Source organism: Hippoglossus hippoglossus, chromosome 9 (genome assembly GCF_009819705.1).
Source record: "Hippoglossus hippoglossus isolate fHipHip1 chromosome 9, fHipHip1.pri, whole genome shotgun sequence".
NCBI lineage: Eukaryota > Metazoa > Chordata > Actinopteri > Pleuronectiformes > Pleuronectidae > Hippoglossus > Hippoglossus hippoglossus.
In genome coordinates, this window is record NC_047159.1 from 20150016 (window position 1) to 20167955 (window position 17940).

General features: G+C 42.1%; 1 protein-coding gene across 1 annotated transcript in view; it reads right to left on the reverse strand.

The window, feature by feature from the left end:
- Positions 1-10136: 10136 nt before the first annotated feature.
- Positions 10137-17940, reverse strand: part of hmcn2 (hemicentin 2) — a 48285-nt gene continuing 40481 nt past the window's right edge. The window contains exons 65-81 of the mRNA XM_034594981.1: positions 17729-17919; positions 16987-17068; positions 16723-16893; positions 15965-16117; positions 15544-15681; positions 15252-15373; positions 14920-15160; positions 14755-14814; positions 14545-14664; positions 14283-14417; positions 13968-14087; positions 13672-13797; positions 13006-13134; positions 12616-12909; positions 11980-12099; positions 11761-11887; positions 10137-11644 (exon numbers count right to left, since the gene is read on the reverse strand). Of these exons, the coding sequence (XP_034450872.1) occupies positions 11266-11644; positions 11761-11887; positions 11980-12099; positions 12616-12909; positions 13006-13134; positions 13672-13797; positions 13968-14087; positions 14283-14417; positions 14545-14664; positions 14755-14814; positions 14920-15160; positions 15252-15373; positions 15544-15681; positions 15965-16117; positions 16723-16893; positions 16987-17068; positions 17729-17919 (2708 nt within the window). The 3' untranslated portion in view covers positions 10137-11265. The remainder of the gene's footprint in view (positions 11645-11760; positions 11888-11979; positions 12100-12615; positions 12910-13005; positions 13135-13671; positions 13798-13967; positions 14088-14282; positions 14418-14544; positions 14665-14754; positions 14815-14919; positions 15161-15251; positions 15374-15543; positions 15682-15964; positions 16118-16722; positions 16894-16986; positions 17069-17728; positions 17920-17940) is intronic.

The following is a 17940-nucleotide window of genomic DNA, read 5'->3' on the forward strand; positions in this document are numbered from 1 at the left end:
GCTGAAGAAGCAAAGGAAAGGATATGATGGGAATGTGCACAGTCACATCTATGAGAGAGTGGAGAGATGCCTTGTGTGAACATACATATGCTCATTGTAGAACAGAGCGCTTCTCTGTTTTCAAGAGATATTCTGGGGCTTGCAACTGGTGCAATGACCTTGAAATATGATAGATGATGAAAGGTTCTGGGCTTGAGCTATATTAACTGGTTCTTTAAAAGTATGAAACTCCTCCAACATCATTGCCCAAGTGTCATGATTTATCATCCACAGCTGACTTTCATTTCATTCGTATAATTTCATTTTATTTGTTCATCTCTGTGGTCACTGGGCGCTACGTGTTCTTCGCAACACCAAAAAGGAGCAAAGCGGTTATAGTTTATTGATGTGGTCCGTAATATTTCATACAACGGCCACAAATGTCTAAGTTTCATACTGAAATCTCGGGCATTTGTTGGCACAGTCTGTGTTGTAAAATGTGAAGGGGACAAGCTAAATATACACGTGTATTGGATTTCAAGTAGAGTGGAATGGTCAGTGCTGAGAGGAAAGCCAGAGAGCACGGTGTAGCCGTGCTCCACAGCGTGTCCCAGGGCACCAGCTGTGATAGATGGCTGTCAGCCCCTCCAGCACCACCCCATTTTCCTGGGGTCACACCGCTGGAGGTCGCGTCCCCCTGGAAGTCAACCGCCAGCTCTCTCAGTTCCAGGAAGAAAAACTCTGATGCGATACATCCTAGATGCTCATAAACTGTCAAGTGGAGCCAAAGCAGAAAGTGTGGATGTTGGAGTGCCGATAACTAAATGATGACTGTGCCAAGACAAACGGGCCTCGTAGCGTGGGACGCTGTCTTCTGGTTTCACCCCAAACCCTCTGCTAAAAAATATACTGCAGTGAATAAGTCTTAGAAGTGGTAGTACATGTCTTTATTGGACTCTTTTGTGTCCCGTTGTTGAGTCTAATTCCTTTCTCATGAGGTAATTCTGTGTTTGCCGTTGTGCATGTGGGGGTGGGGGCAGTGATGTCACCCTGCAATTTGCTCACTGTTCTCTTTACAGTTTTGTTTTTTTAATGATCTGTGTAGTGTTGAACGTCTCCTCAGGGCCTTGGAATAAGCAGTTGCTGCAATAACTTTGTGTTGCTTTAGAAACAGTTTTCTAAGCCTCTGTTTAAAGGTTCAACTGCTGCTACATGTATATCAGTTGTTACTTTTTAATTACCTCTTAATTCCTGCCAATAATAACAGATTCTTCCTTGTTTGTATTAAGACCACAGTCGCTTCCTGATAATGACATGATTATTTTACAACATCTCATTCAAAGCTCTGACGCAGTTAGTCCAGGGCCAGTGTGTGGGAGGATCAGGACTGTTGTAGGGGGGGCTGCTTTTGGCTTTCTCTTTTACCTCTGCCTTCTGCAAAGGTATTTATGACCATGATATTTCCATCTCATCTCATTCCAGGCTTGTGAATAAGTGCAAGGAGTGTTGTGCTCAGCTGATAGTACTGATGCATCTGATGTATTTGCGTATTAATTAAGCTTATCTTGAAGTTGGGAAACACAAGTCTCGCAAACGTCTGCGGATTGGAGAACAGCTGTCGAAAACACTTAAAGCGAACAACTTGAACTTTAAAAAGTTATTTTACAATGTGTGTGATTACAGACGTGGGCTGATGGGGCATCTGGTTGAAAACAGAGAAAACAAGTGTGGTTTGGTTTGACTGTTCTCACTCTTTTCACACACATGGTCTAAGACTGTTCTTTTAAAGCAGTGTAAAGGAGACTTTGAATTAAAGTATAATACAAGTATTAGCTCAGTATTTTAACAGTTTACGCCCTGTTACCTGGCAAGTTATCCTTGATTTGCATTCTAATACTTTATATATTCAGATGTAGTTTACCTGCTACAAAGTGGGGCTTCATTTTACCTTGTGGTACAGCACCTAACTTGTTGCCTCAGTGGTATTTTTGTTGATGCCCTCAGGTTCTTACCTCGTCATTACTGCCTCTACAGTAGCTCTGGCGTGAGAAAGTACTTCTTTATCACTAGTCTTACACAGTATGGGTTGTGTCTGAGTGTAATGACTGGAGCAGGATTGACAATTACCTGTCCAACGGGGCAGTAAATCCCTGCAGAGTGAGAAGTGAAACAACTGTGTGTCTGGAAAATGGAGGCTTTGGCTGCGCTAATGGAGCAGACGCAAAATGTCCTGAGGGGGCAGCAAACTTGTTTAGACAAATGTTGAGTGTGGTGGCGGAGGGGCTGATGTCATCATCAAATTATCAGGAGACTGTTGATTTACTTTAACTGCTCCTTTGTGGCCATGTGAGGACAGCAGACAGTGTCTCTGCAGTTTGGTGCTATGATGCAGTGAGAGGGACAATGAGCTGAAAGATGCTTTCAGCAGAGTTTTAATAATTGTCTGTAGGTTCATCACTATTAGCTACACTTTACACTTTTTATGTCAGGCATTAAAAACATTGATTATAGCAGTTTTAATATAAAGTTTTATTTATCATCAAATTTTGAATGTTATGCTAATAATTAATATCCTATCATTGTCAGAGCTTAACATTTTTTAGCACTTTAAGCAATTAAATTCCCTTTTCACTAGTCCAGGCACAAGTCATTTGTCCAGGTATAAATAAATAATAACTAACACAACTTTCATTGTGTTTGTTAATACAGAATTCAGACATGTAAAAGTTGAGTGTGATATTTATGGACAAAATACCTCAGCACACCAGACCCCAGATGCAGAGCCTGTATTCATAAAAGAGGAATGTGCAGTGAAATGTGTGCACCACACACATACTACAGATTGTCAGGTGTACACAGATTATAAGAGTTATTTGTGCGTGAAAGGAGGTGGACGTATATAACTATAAGGTGAAATATAAGGTGAGCGATCTTATTATAAAACCTACTTTGTTAAGATAATTTGTTTCGAGGATTGTGCCACAGCTACCTTTCGCTACTGAGCCTTCATTTTGCATCAATGCATATGATTCAGTGAAAGCTAATTATTTAGATTGGTTCTGAGCTCACATTATTCTTTGAGTATATGGTGAAGAATAAAGTGTTGCGTAGTATAAAGTGTCAATTACTCAGCTGCCAAAGCTAAGTTGCCTCAGGTCAAATCACTCGCACTACACCGCTCCTCCGCTCCCTTCACTGGTTACCAGTGGCTGCCCGCATCTGTTTCAAGACACTAGTACTTGCGTGAACGGATCGGGTCCAGTCTACATCCAAGACATGGTCAAACCTTACACCCCAGCCTGTCCACTCTCTCTGCATCGTCCAATCGGCTTGCTGCTCCCTCACTGCAAGCTTACCACTCAACAGAATCACGACTGTCTGCTGTCCTGGCTCCTAAATAGTGGAACAAGCTCCCCAATGACATCAGGACAGCAGAAAGTCTACAAATCTTCCGCCGCAGACGAAAGACACATCTCTTCCGACTTCACCTTGGTTAAGAAGAAGGAAAAGAAATTCAGTTTAGTTGCATTTATATGGCACTTACATGTAGCACTTTGTAGTTTGGCTTTTTTGAAGCAAATCATACGTACTTGATTCTTGTTGTTCTGGGTTTGTACCCTCACAGTTGAATGAAGTTATTCTAAGTCGCCTTGGATAAAAGTGTCAGCTAAATGTAATGTAATGCTGCAGAACATCACCTCTTCCTCCTAATTTACTCAGACAAATTCATCTCTGCAGTTTCTGAGAAGTTGACGCTCTCTCTGACTTTACCGGAGCCATAAGTAAGATCACTGCCACTGTTCCTCTGAGGTAACATGTTTAAATTGTGAGTGGAATATTTGGATCAACTCAATCAAAGCAGTGATCGAAAAGGAGCAGTTGGATATATTATGGGGACATAGTGCATATGTTTTAAATCAGTATTCTCAACATAACATTCATTTAACTGAAGAGCTGAGAGATGAGCGGCACATAGCATGGAGACATGATTTTTTATTTGTTTATGACTTAATTTATGTTTTCCATTCACTTGTCTTGCAAAAAATCCACTTACCTTGACATGGAGCCCTGATTATTTCATTTTAATTTGCTTGGAACTTTGCTGTGAACGCTTATATAATAGTTGTTATTCATTTGAGCCTCGAGAGCCCCTGTGCTTGGAAAAAATGTGACTGTGAGGAACAAGAAAACCTGGCGTCTGTAGTCAGGCTGTAATGCCTGGACTGATGTGAATGATGTAAACTGTAGAGCCGAACCCAAAACAGTAGCTTTGAGACTCTGTGTGGAATCGATCCAAAGAACCTTGTGCGTTCCCTCTTTTTTTTTTTTTCAGCAGGTGGTGGTCGTTTTACCTCTTTCCATCCCTTGCTACAAAATGTTTGAATTTGATGCAAGTCTCTCTTTTTTTTTTATTTTTCCTCCTCCTCATCTGCAGTCCCCGGGTGTAATGGTAGGAAGCAAGGTTTGGCTGGCAGATTGGGAAGCAGGATGGATGGAACTACTGTGGTAAGCGTTGTGCCGATGAAGTCAGCGTCTGGGCCACATTAAATACTCAACCAGGCGCATGCACTCCCACAACAGCCACATTCCAGCCAACATGTTCCGAACACATGAACGAATTATCGTTAAAGCTGGTGTCCTTTTGCATTTCCTGGAGGCAGATATGTTAATGAGGGAGCATCGTGGGTGGTTGGCAGAGTGTGATTGTCTCGGTGACGTCATCAACGGCTGCGTATTCTACAGGCGGCCAAAAGAAGCCTCACACACGTCTGTAAAGGGTAAACATCAGTCCAACATTCACTGATGTTCTTGGCAAGCTGCAACCTCATGTGTGCAGGAAATATTGTCAAGCAAGCTGAGAGGAATGATGTCAAGGAGTATACCACACAATGTGCTTGTGTTTTTATTGCCCCTCTGAGAGTGGTGATAGCTGTGAGTGCTCCGCTTTAGCAGCGCTTCGTGTTGGTACGGATGTGTGTAATGCAAGTCTCCATGAGCTCATGCAACCTCCGACTCGAAGTGTCAGCCTCTATTGATGCTTTTTTTTAAAGATTTTAACACAAATGCAATAGTGCAACACAAATGTAAAACGTCAAAGCCCATGCATTAGAAATGACCAGCTCTTTAATACACAAAGTACCCCCTATTATCTTCTGTGTGCCATGCTTACCTTATTCCTCATTTCCCTTTTTTTTCCACTGGCCTACTTTTTTTTTTTTTTTTTTACAGATTTTTAGATATGTATGTTTTCATTGCTACTATGGCAACAAGTAAATATTATCATCACACCCCTTTTCATCTGTGCACAAGTCATTTCCAGCAGGGCACAGGGTAAAGCTCTGTGTAAGAGTTTACTGCACGTAGATGTTGATTATCACATTTATTGGCGGCACGGCCAGATGAAGAGGGAAACTCGATGTGTCATCTGGAAAGTATACGCTTGTTTCATACATTCGTCTCCATTCCTCGAGTGTGATGTTGAAGTGTGTGCTAGCAGATTCTGTTAATGGTTTTCAAACATGTTGCCAGCATCTTTTATATTCATACACAGTCACCCCAGTGTGCAGCCTGATTGCATTTGCATTTTTGGCACGAGGGGACCCTCATCTTGTTTGAATTAACAAGGAGGTAGAGGTCAGGCCTGCTGGAGCACATGGAAGGTTGAGGTGATTGGATCAGTCTAACCATTACTCAAAGCTTCCTTATCTTCAGTTATTGATTCTGTGCCAAACGATTCAGAACACTACACTTTTCTAACAATGAATTATATTTGTACAACAGTGTCCAGTATTTACTTATTGCCTTACTCAAGGAGTCCTGACAGGCTCTCCACATCCTCATTAGTTCACCATCACCACATCAAAGAATTACTCAACCTCCCCACACTTATTTACAGACAGTAGAGTAATGACCGTCTGAAGCTGCAGCATTACTCATATTCATTACTAGTTTGAATTCCAGTTTGTGTTGTTCCATCTCAGTGACTCCATGTTTGTGCAGTGTCAAAGAGTTTTCTGCGAAATTTAATACAGCTTTTTGGATGAGCGATGGATGATCTCATGTAAAGTTTTTTTTAATATCATGTTGTTATGTTAGTGATGTAACTTGGCAAATCAGTGAATCTGCTCTTTCGCAACTTGACGGATACGTAAAGTTCAAAACACTGAAGATTAAATTCGATTTTCAAAACGGTGTACCTTGATTGATCCCCTGTAGGTGAAATTCAATTTGATACAGTAGAACTAAAATTGAGTATCCTGGGGGGAAATGTAAGAAATAAAAAAAGAATAGAAACAGAATCCAAACTAAATAAGATCATAATAGAAGTAGTATATACAATAACAAGATACTTATTCTATACATGTGCTTTATGTCAGTGAAATACAGAATGTATTTGTGCAATCTTGAGGAATTGTAAAAGCGCACATCAGCAACTGGACTTTCTTTCCTCCTCGCTTTTCTATATACACTTGACCTGGATGACTGAGTGTCCCTTAAATCCAGATTCTGTTGTACATATGCAATATGTGCATAGCAGTCATTTTACTGTGATTCTTGGTTTTACAACTTGGACTAAAGTAACATTGTGCAGTCTGATGGATAATGGCATGAAGGCGCTCTTTGTGGCGTGTGACTGGGTGAGTCTGTAGCTGAACGTGTCTGTGTTGCCTCAGCTCGGCACAGAGAGGATAAAAGGGGTTGTCCATGATAACTTTCAGCTTTTCTCATCCTCTATTATCTCATCTGTAACATCACTTACAAATGTCTTTTCTAATACAGTTACCAACACTAGACATTAACGTTTGAAGCCGCATTAGTAAATTGTTTGGCCATTTGTGGTCGAATAGTTTTTTTATAATGAAAACAAATAAAATGTACATACACATACAATATTTTCATAAATATGTGCAAACTTTACATTTTACACATACATAAGTAAATTAACAGCTACAAAGTTTGAAATTATTTGTGAACACTTTACATGTTAAATATATTTTTTTAACCTAATTTGATAAACCTCAGGTGTCACCTGACCTGATAAATGTAAAGCTTTTTTCACACATCGAGTCATGTCATTGTTGTCTTTAAATCAAAAGTCAACCTTGTTTGAATGACACAAATCTGGCTCTTTTACAGTTTGACAATGTTCGATATGGATTTATTCAGACTTTCCAAGACAGTTACAGAAAGAGTCATGGTATGTGTGTGGTATTTGTCATCTGAACTGTGAAATTAGACATCACAGGAAGTTATACATTACAGGGTTCTGTTAAGCTGCTTGGTTATTATGTCTTCAGCGCGGATGAAGAACAGGTTTGTAATCATACCATTTGACCGATTTCCAGCTGTTTTTGCTAAATATGTTTTTCTTGTGTCATTCAAAAAACTCAAAACAGCTCCTCTTTGCATTCAAACCTGCAGCTGCCGAACGATGTCTGGAGTTACAGTATGTCGCAGCTTTTGGAGCACCACTTCCTACACTGCTGTGATTTGTAGGCACATAATTTGTCAATACTTTGTCATTTTGTATGCACCTAACCATGGTTGTGACTGGATTTGCCTAGACTTGTAAAAGAAAGGGCTACATGTCCGATATATAAGTTTTGTTCTCCTTATTTCCTAAGGAAGAAATATGGCTACATCACTGCTTTTACCAACTAGTTGCTAACTGTGTCTTTGACATTTGGTACTGAGCACTCTTCAGCTTTTGAAGAGCTACAGGAGCTACGAGACTGAACAGTAAACGTTTAGGCTGGAAAACCAAAGTATTTAGATTAATTACGGGTCTCAGAGTTGAAGGGAACCTCACATCTGGAGATAGTTGTCTGTGAGTTCATCAATAGGAGCGACACCTTTCGAGGTGCATAAAATAATTAATTCCAGTTTTCATATAAAAATGTTGCTTAGCACAGCTGTAAATGTTTCCTTTGTAAGTGTATATGGCCCATGAAGGGCAACAGATCTCAGACAGACTGGAGGACAAAGGGAAATGTTTGCCTTTGAATTGAAGAATTCTTTTGTTTGCAGTTTTAATTTGTGAATGATTGTTCTGCTCTGAGCTCCATTGCTTATACTTACTAATAGGCAACAGTGTTGTGCTCATTAGTAAGTGGAGCACAGCGAGTCCCCATTTCTCCTGACATCCTAACTGTGTAAAGCAGTAGGGGAGATGGTAGTGGGAGCCATCACGCAGCCGTAAGCATTCATTCCCACTAATACTTAGTGTTTTATAGAAGAGAGGAGAAGGCCTCCGGTCTGTCTAACAGAACACACACGTGTTGCAGGGAATCTGCGAAGCTTTATAAAACGTTAATGAATGAGGAGCCTCCAGTGTGGTTAGCTGTCCTGCTGTTTTTCTCAGAAAGTAACACTTGCTTCTTTTTCCCTTCTGTTAATGCGATTTTTTTATTATTTGTTGCCACTGATTATGCCATTTACATCCTTGCATCTGTTTTAGTCCTAAAATCAGAGCTGCTTTTATTATTGCAGTGATTTTATAGACGTAGATCAGAGTGTTTTTTATTAACTTCACATGCAGCATCATCCAGAAGGATTCAGTTTAATAGCTGTATGTTTAGAAACACAGTCATCAGGAAGTGGCTTTGGAATCCTTTCTGTGTAATGTTACTTCGAAAATGTCTGTGTCTGTTTGTCTGTCTCACTGTCTGTCTCTTTGTCTGTCTGTCTGTCCATCTAGCCTCATGATAGCAGTGGAGCATGTGGATGCTACTGTAGATTATCTGAGCAACAGTTGTTAACTAATAACAATAATGATATCAACTGTTTTTTTCACATTCTCTAGTAATTCATAACATCCAGGCTGAGCTAATATTCCATAAACAGTAAAAAACTAAACAACTCCAGGCAGCCTAAAGCATCAGCAGACACCCTCTCCTGACCCTTCTCCATTACTGACTAAAGAGAAACGAGGATCAAATATCTAACTTTTATAACAGATGCAAAACAGTTTAGTTCCTCAGCTTTTGTCAGTTAAAGAAATGAACAGTGTTTCAGGGGGTTTGAAGTTTTGTCGTGAAGCCGCTCACCTCTTCTCCAGCAGCCACGTGTCTCTTTAGAAAAGTGGGGAATGTTGGAATTCCCTCCTGTAGAGATTGAGCTGTTTAATATTGTTTGTGTTTTTTCTCCTCAAGTCCAACAGTTATTACGACCAGCAGTCAAACACATTGCAGTGATGACAACACTGGAGGAAAAACCTAAAAGCCAGACCATAGTTTTACTACAGTAAACAAAGTCCAGCGATTCATGGTGATGATATGAAGTCCTGTCTTGGGAGTGAGGATGAGTCTAAGACTTGATTTATGCACAAGACCAGAGGCTCAGTCCGGTTCTAGGATTACTGTAGTAACACATTGTCACTTCATATCAAAAGAGCAGGTTTGTACTGATGTAAGACAGGGGTGATGAATATATTTCAGTTTGTTTGTGTTTGGATCACTTCTTGTCTTACGTTGATGAGAAACCCTTAGGGTACATTTGAGTGGAAGAACAGAACCTCAAAAGATGACATCACTGAACAATGTCTGCGCACATGAACTCACCAGATTAGCCAGAGAGACATCAGCAGTTACTGAACTTTTCATTATGTACAGAGTGTAGCTCGCTACCCAGCCTGCCAAGACCTGACGGGTTGGGCCGGGTTTGCACAAACATTTTTTAACGATTATCGGGTTCAGTCACATCTGCTGACGCATCTCCTTGATTTTTTTACACTGCTGGAAAACACAGAGCTCTGATCAGATATGGACATAAACAAATAGAATGACCTTTGGCTCGGGTTTGGTTCGTTTTCTCTCGGGGTCGAACAGAAAGGTGCGACCTGACAGAGCCACATAGTGTAAATAGCATACATCTACATCCTCTTTAAGTTGTGTGACAGTTTACTGGATGTGCAACAAGAAGTCTGTTTTACTGAAGGTTAGTGTCGAGGTACGCCAAGGTAAAAATGATCTAAAAGCATCTGGTTGGGGTTAAAAAGCCGTTCATCACTCTAACATTGTGCACCCCCGCCCTTTGTTATATATCAGGTTGGCAGCGATATTGTCAGCTACAAAATGCTGATGAATGTTTAGTCAGGTTATACCCAAGACTGACCCAGACTATTGTATAAGAATAAAGCAGACAAAAACAAAAGTGTTGTTCATTTTATTTCTACAAATATTTGACGCTCATTTACAGCAACAGAGGAATATTTGTTTAATCTGCAAAAGTAATTTAACTGCAACTGTGAGCGTGACATGGTTTTCAGATAACTTCCCTTCTCAGATTTGTACAATGATGACACATGTTTGATGACTGAACAGCAGCTCTTCCAAATGTTATGTGTATCACCACGAATGCAGAGAAGCCGCCCTTCAGAATCTGTTAGTGCAGTCCAACAGTGTTTTTTCTTATTAACTGCATGTTCTCTTTGAAACACCAGCACCACTCAGAGCAGTTGAGTACATTCAGAATAGTTTTTTAAAAATAGTTTTTCCACATGATAAAAAAAAAAACATTAGAAAATAGTACAAAAACACATATGATAGATTAAACACTGTTGCTATCTCGACCGCTACAAGCCACTGTTACAACGTGCCACTGAAGGGTTGTCTGGCAGATCCTTATAAGATCACACCGTCTGTGTCAGGAGGCAGTGTTGTGTTCAAATGACTTCAATAAATTAAAACAAAAGGGGAAACACCAAGCAATATAATAGGCTTGTATTTCCAAGTGTGGGCAGCGATCATACTTTCATATGAGAAGGAATCTGCCCCAGAATTATTAATTCCACATTTGAAACTAACATACAAAATGACATAGCAGAAACCTGATGGAAACTAAATAACGTCAGTGCTTGGTTGATATTAAATTTTTTTGGTATTGTGCATTTTCAGATATTGATGAAGAAAGATACACTCTTGGCATTTTCCCAGTTGGAGCATATGGTCAATAAAATATGAACAAAAAAAATGTTCATCCAGCATGTTTGTCAGTTCCGATGTCTTCAGTTGACAATGACCTGCTCTATAATTTATTCACTTTTCCCACTGAAAGCAAAAAGAAGGAAGGTCTTTTCTCTTACTTTTTTCATTGACTTTTAAGTCACAGAACAGGGGGTTACTCATCTTCATGAAATCCACTATGTCCACCTATTCTATGTTTCTTCTTCCTTTGCGTGGCCTAATGTGTCCAAGGCACTGGGATTTCTTGGGGAACTGTCTTGTGGGTGACAGGTGACCAAGGGGCCACTGGGGGGCAGAGTCATCTGTAAAGCAGCACAGAGGCTCAGTAGGGGTACGATGAGATGGAGATGTAAATGATGAAGATGCTCTGGTAGGTGATGCGGCCCTGCAGCGAGATGGTGGTGGCCTGCACCTTCAGCCGCACAAGTCCCGCTCTGTCCAGAGCCCGCAGGGTGAAGATGATCCCCCTGCCGGACTCGTCTCTAATGCCAAACACCCGGCCCATCACTCCCGTCTCTGCTTGTTGCTCAAGTATGGTGAAAGACGTGCGATCTTGCAGGACGCCTGACTCCGAGAAAGCCGACAGTCGTACCACATTGTGATTAGCTGGAATGCCAGAGGGCACAGTGAGCAGCTTGTATTGCAGGAGCAGAGGAGAGCCGCCTGTGGCACAGTCCAAAGAGCAGGGCCTGTAACATGTCCTTTAAAAAAGTCAACAGGAAAGAGAAAGTTGTCACTGCCAGGTCAGGATTAAAATATCTCACAGCTCCTAGTGTTTTTTAAACACTCTACAATACACTGCAGTCATGCAATTTACCCAGGGCTGGCACCAGTCTGAAAGGAAGCAGGGCAGGGTGTATCCAGGCACTGGTATCCTCCTCTGGTGTTGAAACACATCTGATTGTGTCCACACTGGATGCCTTGTTCTACACACTCATCAATGTCTAACGGTAGACACAGAGGAGAAGTTTGCTGTAATCATGTAAAGTAAGAAACTTAAGTACTTGGTTTGTAAAGGGTTTAAGTAAGCTCTTACCTTTACAGCTCCTGCCATTGGGTAAGAGCTGATAACCTGGGGGACACAGGCACTGGAAACTGCCAATGGTGTTCCGACACTCGTGTTGGCATGGCTTCCTGAGCAGACACTCATCCACATCTGCACAGAGAGTGATGAGACTTAGTATTAACATCCGTTCTGATTTGATCACAAGTGGTCAGTGTGAAGTTTGCCTGTTCACACCTGGTATTGAAATGTGTCTCCTGTGAACACCTTTGATCGGATCTCACTCCCCTGCACTATATGCAAATAATCACGACTGTCATTTGTGTTTGTGAAGAGTATACAAATGTGTCAGAAGTCGCCGCGTTTGTGTGTCGGCATTAGAGAGAGAAGTCAGGCTGGATTAGATTAATCTCATGCAGCGCTGCTCTGAAGAAAGATTTGACCAGTTTAGGAACCTTATCAATCAGACCACCTCAGGGTGTTTGGATCTCAGGACTCATATCGGTGCGTTCACACACACATTAAGCGCTGATCACTTTTGATCAGATCACTTGGGACAGATGTTAATACCTCATCTGTATGGGGTCAATGAAGCTGACAGTATGATGTGGACATACTGTTCTTTGTTTTGAATACTGCACATGGGAACTAGTTTGGATGCACACTCACCAACACACGTTCCGTCTCTGTTGGTGTACCCTGCAGGACAGCTCTGTCTGGTGATGCGAGACACTCCGTGAGAACGTGAGAGGATTGGCCTCCCCAGAGACGACACTAGCTGCGGGTGAACTCTTGCCCTGACTCTGGTCCCATTGGTGAAGGTCTGCCCTCTCTCCAGCCCTGCACAGGAGCGTCCATCCCCAAGCAGCACAGTACCGGGTGGGCACAGGCACCTGAAGCTGCCAGGCACATTGCGGCACTGGAAGGCACAAGGGTTTGGTGTCTGCTGGCATTCGTCAATGTCTGGAAGGTAAAAAAAAACACTCATGTTGATTGTGCTCTTCATCAGAGCATCATTGTTGAGTTGTATAACAAAAAAAGACGCAGCAGATATCGTACCCAGACATGGAAGTCCTACTCCTTGTGTTCGATAACCTCTGGAACATGCACAGCCGTAACCTCCGATTGTGTTCTGACAGATCTGAGTGTAGCGACACATGTGGCTTCCATCCTGGCACTCGTCAATATCTGAAAAAAATGTAGTTAATAACAACTTATCAGCCAATCAACAAAAAACAGCATTTCTCTTATCTCTGTAAAAAAGCAGTTGAGACCATTGTTGAGATGTCGGTGGTGCAGTTAGGACGACAGTCTCCTAAGTGTGTTGCCTCCTGTTATAAAGAGGATCTTTGTTTCTTCCATCAGAAGTTTTGTCTCATTAACAACTAACAGACTTTTCAAAGCTTAGTGGGGGATCAGTAGTGACCTCTTGCTGTTTCATGTGCTTAAACCATCCTGTGAAATCTGAGCTGGTGTTATGCAACTTAAAATGCAGCTTGAGGTTGTTAGAAGCTTCCAGTTTAAATCACCAACGGTCTTGTTGGCTTTTGCTGATTATGTTAATGAAAGAAAAAAACATGCATTTTTTTTAGGTCAAAACAAATTCTATGAGCTCCAGAGTGTGGTGCTGATGTCTCTGATGGATGTAGAAATGGTTTATGTTTGGTGGAAAAGTACATTTAGCAGCCTGTATGAAAACAAAGTGGATGTATGACAGCCACTTACCCTTGCAGGCTCCATTGTCTGCTTTGGTCATGCCTGCCGGACAGCTGTCGAAACACTGGTATCCTCCCTCTGTGTTACGGCACTGCTGGTGAGCCGGGCAGATGTTTCTCATGCACTCATTGATATCTGTAATAGTGCAACCAATAATTAAGTTATGTTGTCAGGGATAATATTCCAGTTTGGATAAAACATACTCCTTAATCGAACAAGGGTGGATTGAAAAGTTTGAATTGCATTTCCCTGACATTTGTAACATCTCGTTGACATGTGTAAGCTTGAATATTGAGCTGACTGACCAATGCAGCGATGTCCTGACAGCTGATATCCAGGGTGGCAGATACAGCGGAAGGAGCCCAGAGTATTGAGGCACTGATGCTGGCATGGTGAGAGAGCAGACTCCTGGCACTCATCCACATCTGAAACATACAATTCACACGTCTGGTTTAATAAATCTACTCTGGTACGTTATGAGAAGTGACATTTTTGTACAAATATTATAGGGCAATAACTGAGAAAGGGACAGTGTACAACATCCACAGTCGGAGATAAGTGGTTGTGCCTCCATATGCAGTGTTGAGCAGACGGTTTAACGGTGATTAACAGTGACTTGCCTTCACAGCTGGTTCCTGTGATGCTGGGCTTAAATCCTGGGCCACACTTGGCCTGACAGCGATACGTGCCCACTGTGTTGACACACTGCTGGTTGTAGTGACACATGTGTGAGCCCTGGGAACACTCATCGATATCTGCATGGTGGTATAGAAACAAGAAGTCAAATGTGGAGGTAGAGGATTAGATGAAGACAAGAGCTGAAACTGGGACAGTGTCATAGAATACCTGGTAATTATCAAAAGACAAGTCTTTTGGTCTCACCTTGGCATGTGTTGGTCTCTGTAGAGATGGTGAAACCAGATGGACAGGCGCAGGTAAAACCTCCCATGATGTTGTTACAGGAATGAGAGCAGGGAGTCTGCAGTGCACACTCATCTTCATCTAATGAGAAAACATTTGATCATAATAAAAGTGGCACAGTGACAAATGTTCAAAGATAAATGAGGCTTTAAAGAAAGGAAAGCAACATACCAGCACAGTAGGAGGCTGTGTCAAGAGTGAAACCTTTAGGGCATGAGTCTCCATAACCATCTGCAAACACAGAGTCCATTCAGTGTTAGTCGTGTCAGTGTTTTAGATCCAGGCTCTCATGTAATGTGGTCATAGTTTTAAATGATTCTAATGTGTTCCACAGACCTGGTATGAGTAGGCTGGCAGTGATGTGGAAGTCCAAAGTGAGAGTAAACATGTTGTAGACGCTGTTCATCCCAGAGACCTTGAGCAGCTGGAGCAGAGGGCCCTGGCGCTCCTCCTGGTCCTCGTAAATAATGGTGTGATTACAGCGGAGCACCATGGGGTTTCCTCCTCTCTGGTGGGTCTGCGATGACCAGGAGTACAGCTGCCCTTGGCCCGTCTGCACGTATGACTCATCAAATTCCTGCAGGACACGAACAAAATCTGAGAATTAAGGATTAAGTCAACAAATTCTCCGTTCAGAAATATCTCAGGTCTTTGAGCAGTGAACAAACCTGGAGGCTCAGATGAGAAGACGACAATGAAGGAGGAACAAATCCATTAACTACAATGTCGATTAGTAGAACTCCCTCAGAATCCACCCCCCGGGCCACGTGGGTCAGACGGAGGATCTCACCTGTTTGAAGAGATAAAAAGAAAATAGTAAAAAGCTCACTGATTTACAAGCAGGGGAAGCATGGTGAAACTGGGGCAATGGCCTTTGTGTGTCAACTCATGCATATCAGGGGAAGTGAGTGCTGCCATCTGCTGGTTATTTTGCAAATTGCAAACAAGTATAAAACTCACCAGTCTCGAACTCCAGCTGGGACTCCTGTCTGAACTGGCCCTGAGTGAAGGAGTAGCCGTTTCTGGCTGCTCCGCTCTGCAGCGCAGTCGTCCAGTAGATGGGAGCGAACACAGACACCAGCACCCCCAGCAAAGGACCTGCAATACAACAGCTCAGGGTCTTTTACAGCTCATGGACATACTGAACAACAGCTGGATTATATCCCAAAATATATGTAATATACATCATGAATATGCTGTTACTTCTTTTGTCAAATCTATAACCTAAACTCTCTGCTGCTCACATCTACCCATAGAAGTAATTTAGAAGTGGAAACAAAACATGCTTTAACTTTTACCTTACTGCACGTCTAATGGAAAAAGCTGGAAATGTAGAATGAAGGATTTCAACCTCCAGTGGTTATAATGTGCTATCACTCACCCACGCTGGGAGGTATGTTGTCGAGGCGTGCCTGCAGAGTACTGCTGGCTTCTTCCACATTGTCTGAAATGTTGGCCTCCAGGAAGGACACGCCAAACTCCCTCTCATTCACCATGCCGATCAGGCTGCCTCTGGTCTTGCGAGGAGTCTCTCCTGTCAGTCAGAGTTTACAGGCACTGAAGTCAGTCATGTAATTCTTTCTAGTTTAGTAAGTTTAGCTTAGTACATGTGTCTTAATTACCACATATCTTCACAACAGGGTTTCTGTGGAGTCTTAAAAGTCTGTAAAACGTCTTCAATAAATTCAAATATTAGGCTACATACTAGGCCTTATACGTTTCGGTAGGTCTTAATCATGTAAGCGTTCATTTAACGCTACTTGTGTTGTGTTTTCAAGAGAAATGTTATTGCGGCCTGTATATTTTGTTATTTGTTATTTTATTTATTATGGTCTTAAAAAGATGTTCAAATATCCTAAATATAACTTGTTGAAACCTGCAGACACCTGGTACATATGAAGTAATAATAGCCATGGCTGACATAGGGTAATGTGCCTTCAGTGTGTGCATTCTGTCTGTAAGGTAAACTTCATAATGACTTATTTCATCCATACACACAAAACCATTCAGTAGGATCTTATAGGATATGGATATGACCTTGAAAATTATATTATGAAGTTAATCAGTTCTAAAACACACAAGCAATGAAATTGTGTATATACACAATTTAAAGAACACAAAGACAAAAATGATTTGCACCTGGACAGAGACCAACATGACATTTCCTGGAATCGACACTGGGACCGCTGCATGATCGGCCCCCATTGGCTGGTTCCGGGTTGTTGCATAATCTGATTCGTTCTTGGAAACCTTGTCCACAGGTGATGCTACATGGACTCCACTCCTGCCAGTTGGAGTAGCCTCCATTGACTGTGGAATAGAGAAGACAGCATAATCATTCTTAGACTCTTTGAGAGCTACCGACTTGTGTGTATTTTTTTTTTAGATTAGCTCAGAACTCACTCTGAACCTTGAGAGTAATGGTCCTCTCAACTGTTCCAGCTTCACTCTCGGCCACACACTGATACTCCCCTTCATCTGCAGCCTGTGGATCACACGAGTGAAAGATGAGAGTTTGGCTTAATTTTTCACTCTGAGGAGCGAATATTCTCTGACAGACACACAAACCTTTGATCATCTGTAGTTTTATGTTTAAAGACAGTTAAAATTACAGCAAAAAACCCAGACATTTTCTACAGGGCAGTTGAGACTTTAGTTTCATTGAACTGTTTGTCATAATAGATATTATTGGAGCAAGAAGAGGAAATTTCACATTAGAGCGCTCTGTGGGAAGGCCAGTCATCTGTCTGTGAGAAAGTCTCAGCTGCAGGCTCTGCAATTACAGCAGCAGTTAGAGACCTAACGAGGTTAGAGGCCGAGGAAAGAGGAGCAGAGTCTGGGAACATCCAGCTTTCTGTTCATCCCCTCCCTCTGTTGCTAATGCGGTTAGCCTCTGACTGAAGTGAATCTGATTTAGGTGGAAGCGCGACGCTGCAGGACAGTCACACGCTGTTTCTCTGCCTGAGGGGACTGCAGATGAAGCTCAGAAAGGATGAGTGCTGCTCCATTGTTCTCCGAGACATGAAAAGTAACGGTGTGAGTAGTGGGCTCAGGGGGGCTTCATCATTCAAACTTGAGTGCCTTGGCTGAATAACACTTGAGCTCTGCTGTATAATGTAGGAAGGAAAGGAGACTTTGTATTTACAGTGATTCTGTAAATGACCAAGGATCCGTTGAGAAGAGCCTGCATTCGGAGGGAACGCCGCAAGGGTTTTCCATCCCGCAGCCAGCGTAGCACAGGGCTGGGGTTTCCGTGGACTGGACAGTCGAGCATGGCCGAGCCACCCTGTACGACTGTCTGAGACATGTGGGCTTCACCCTTCAGCACTGGAGGCTCTGCAGGCACATAGAACGTAA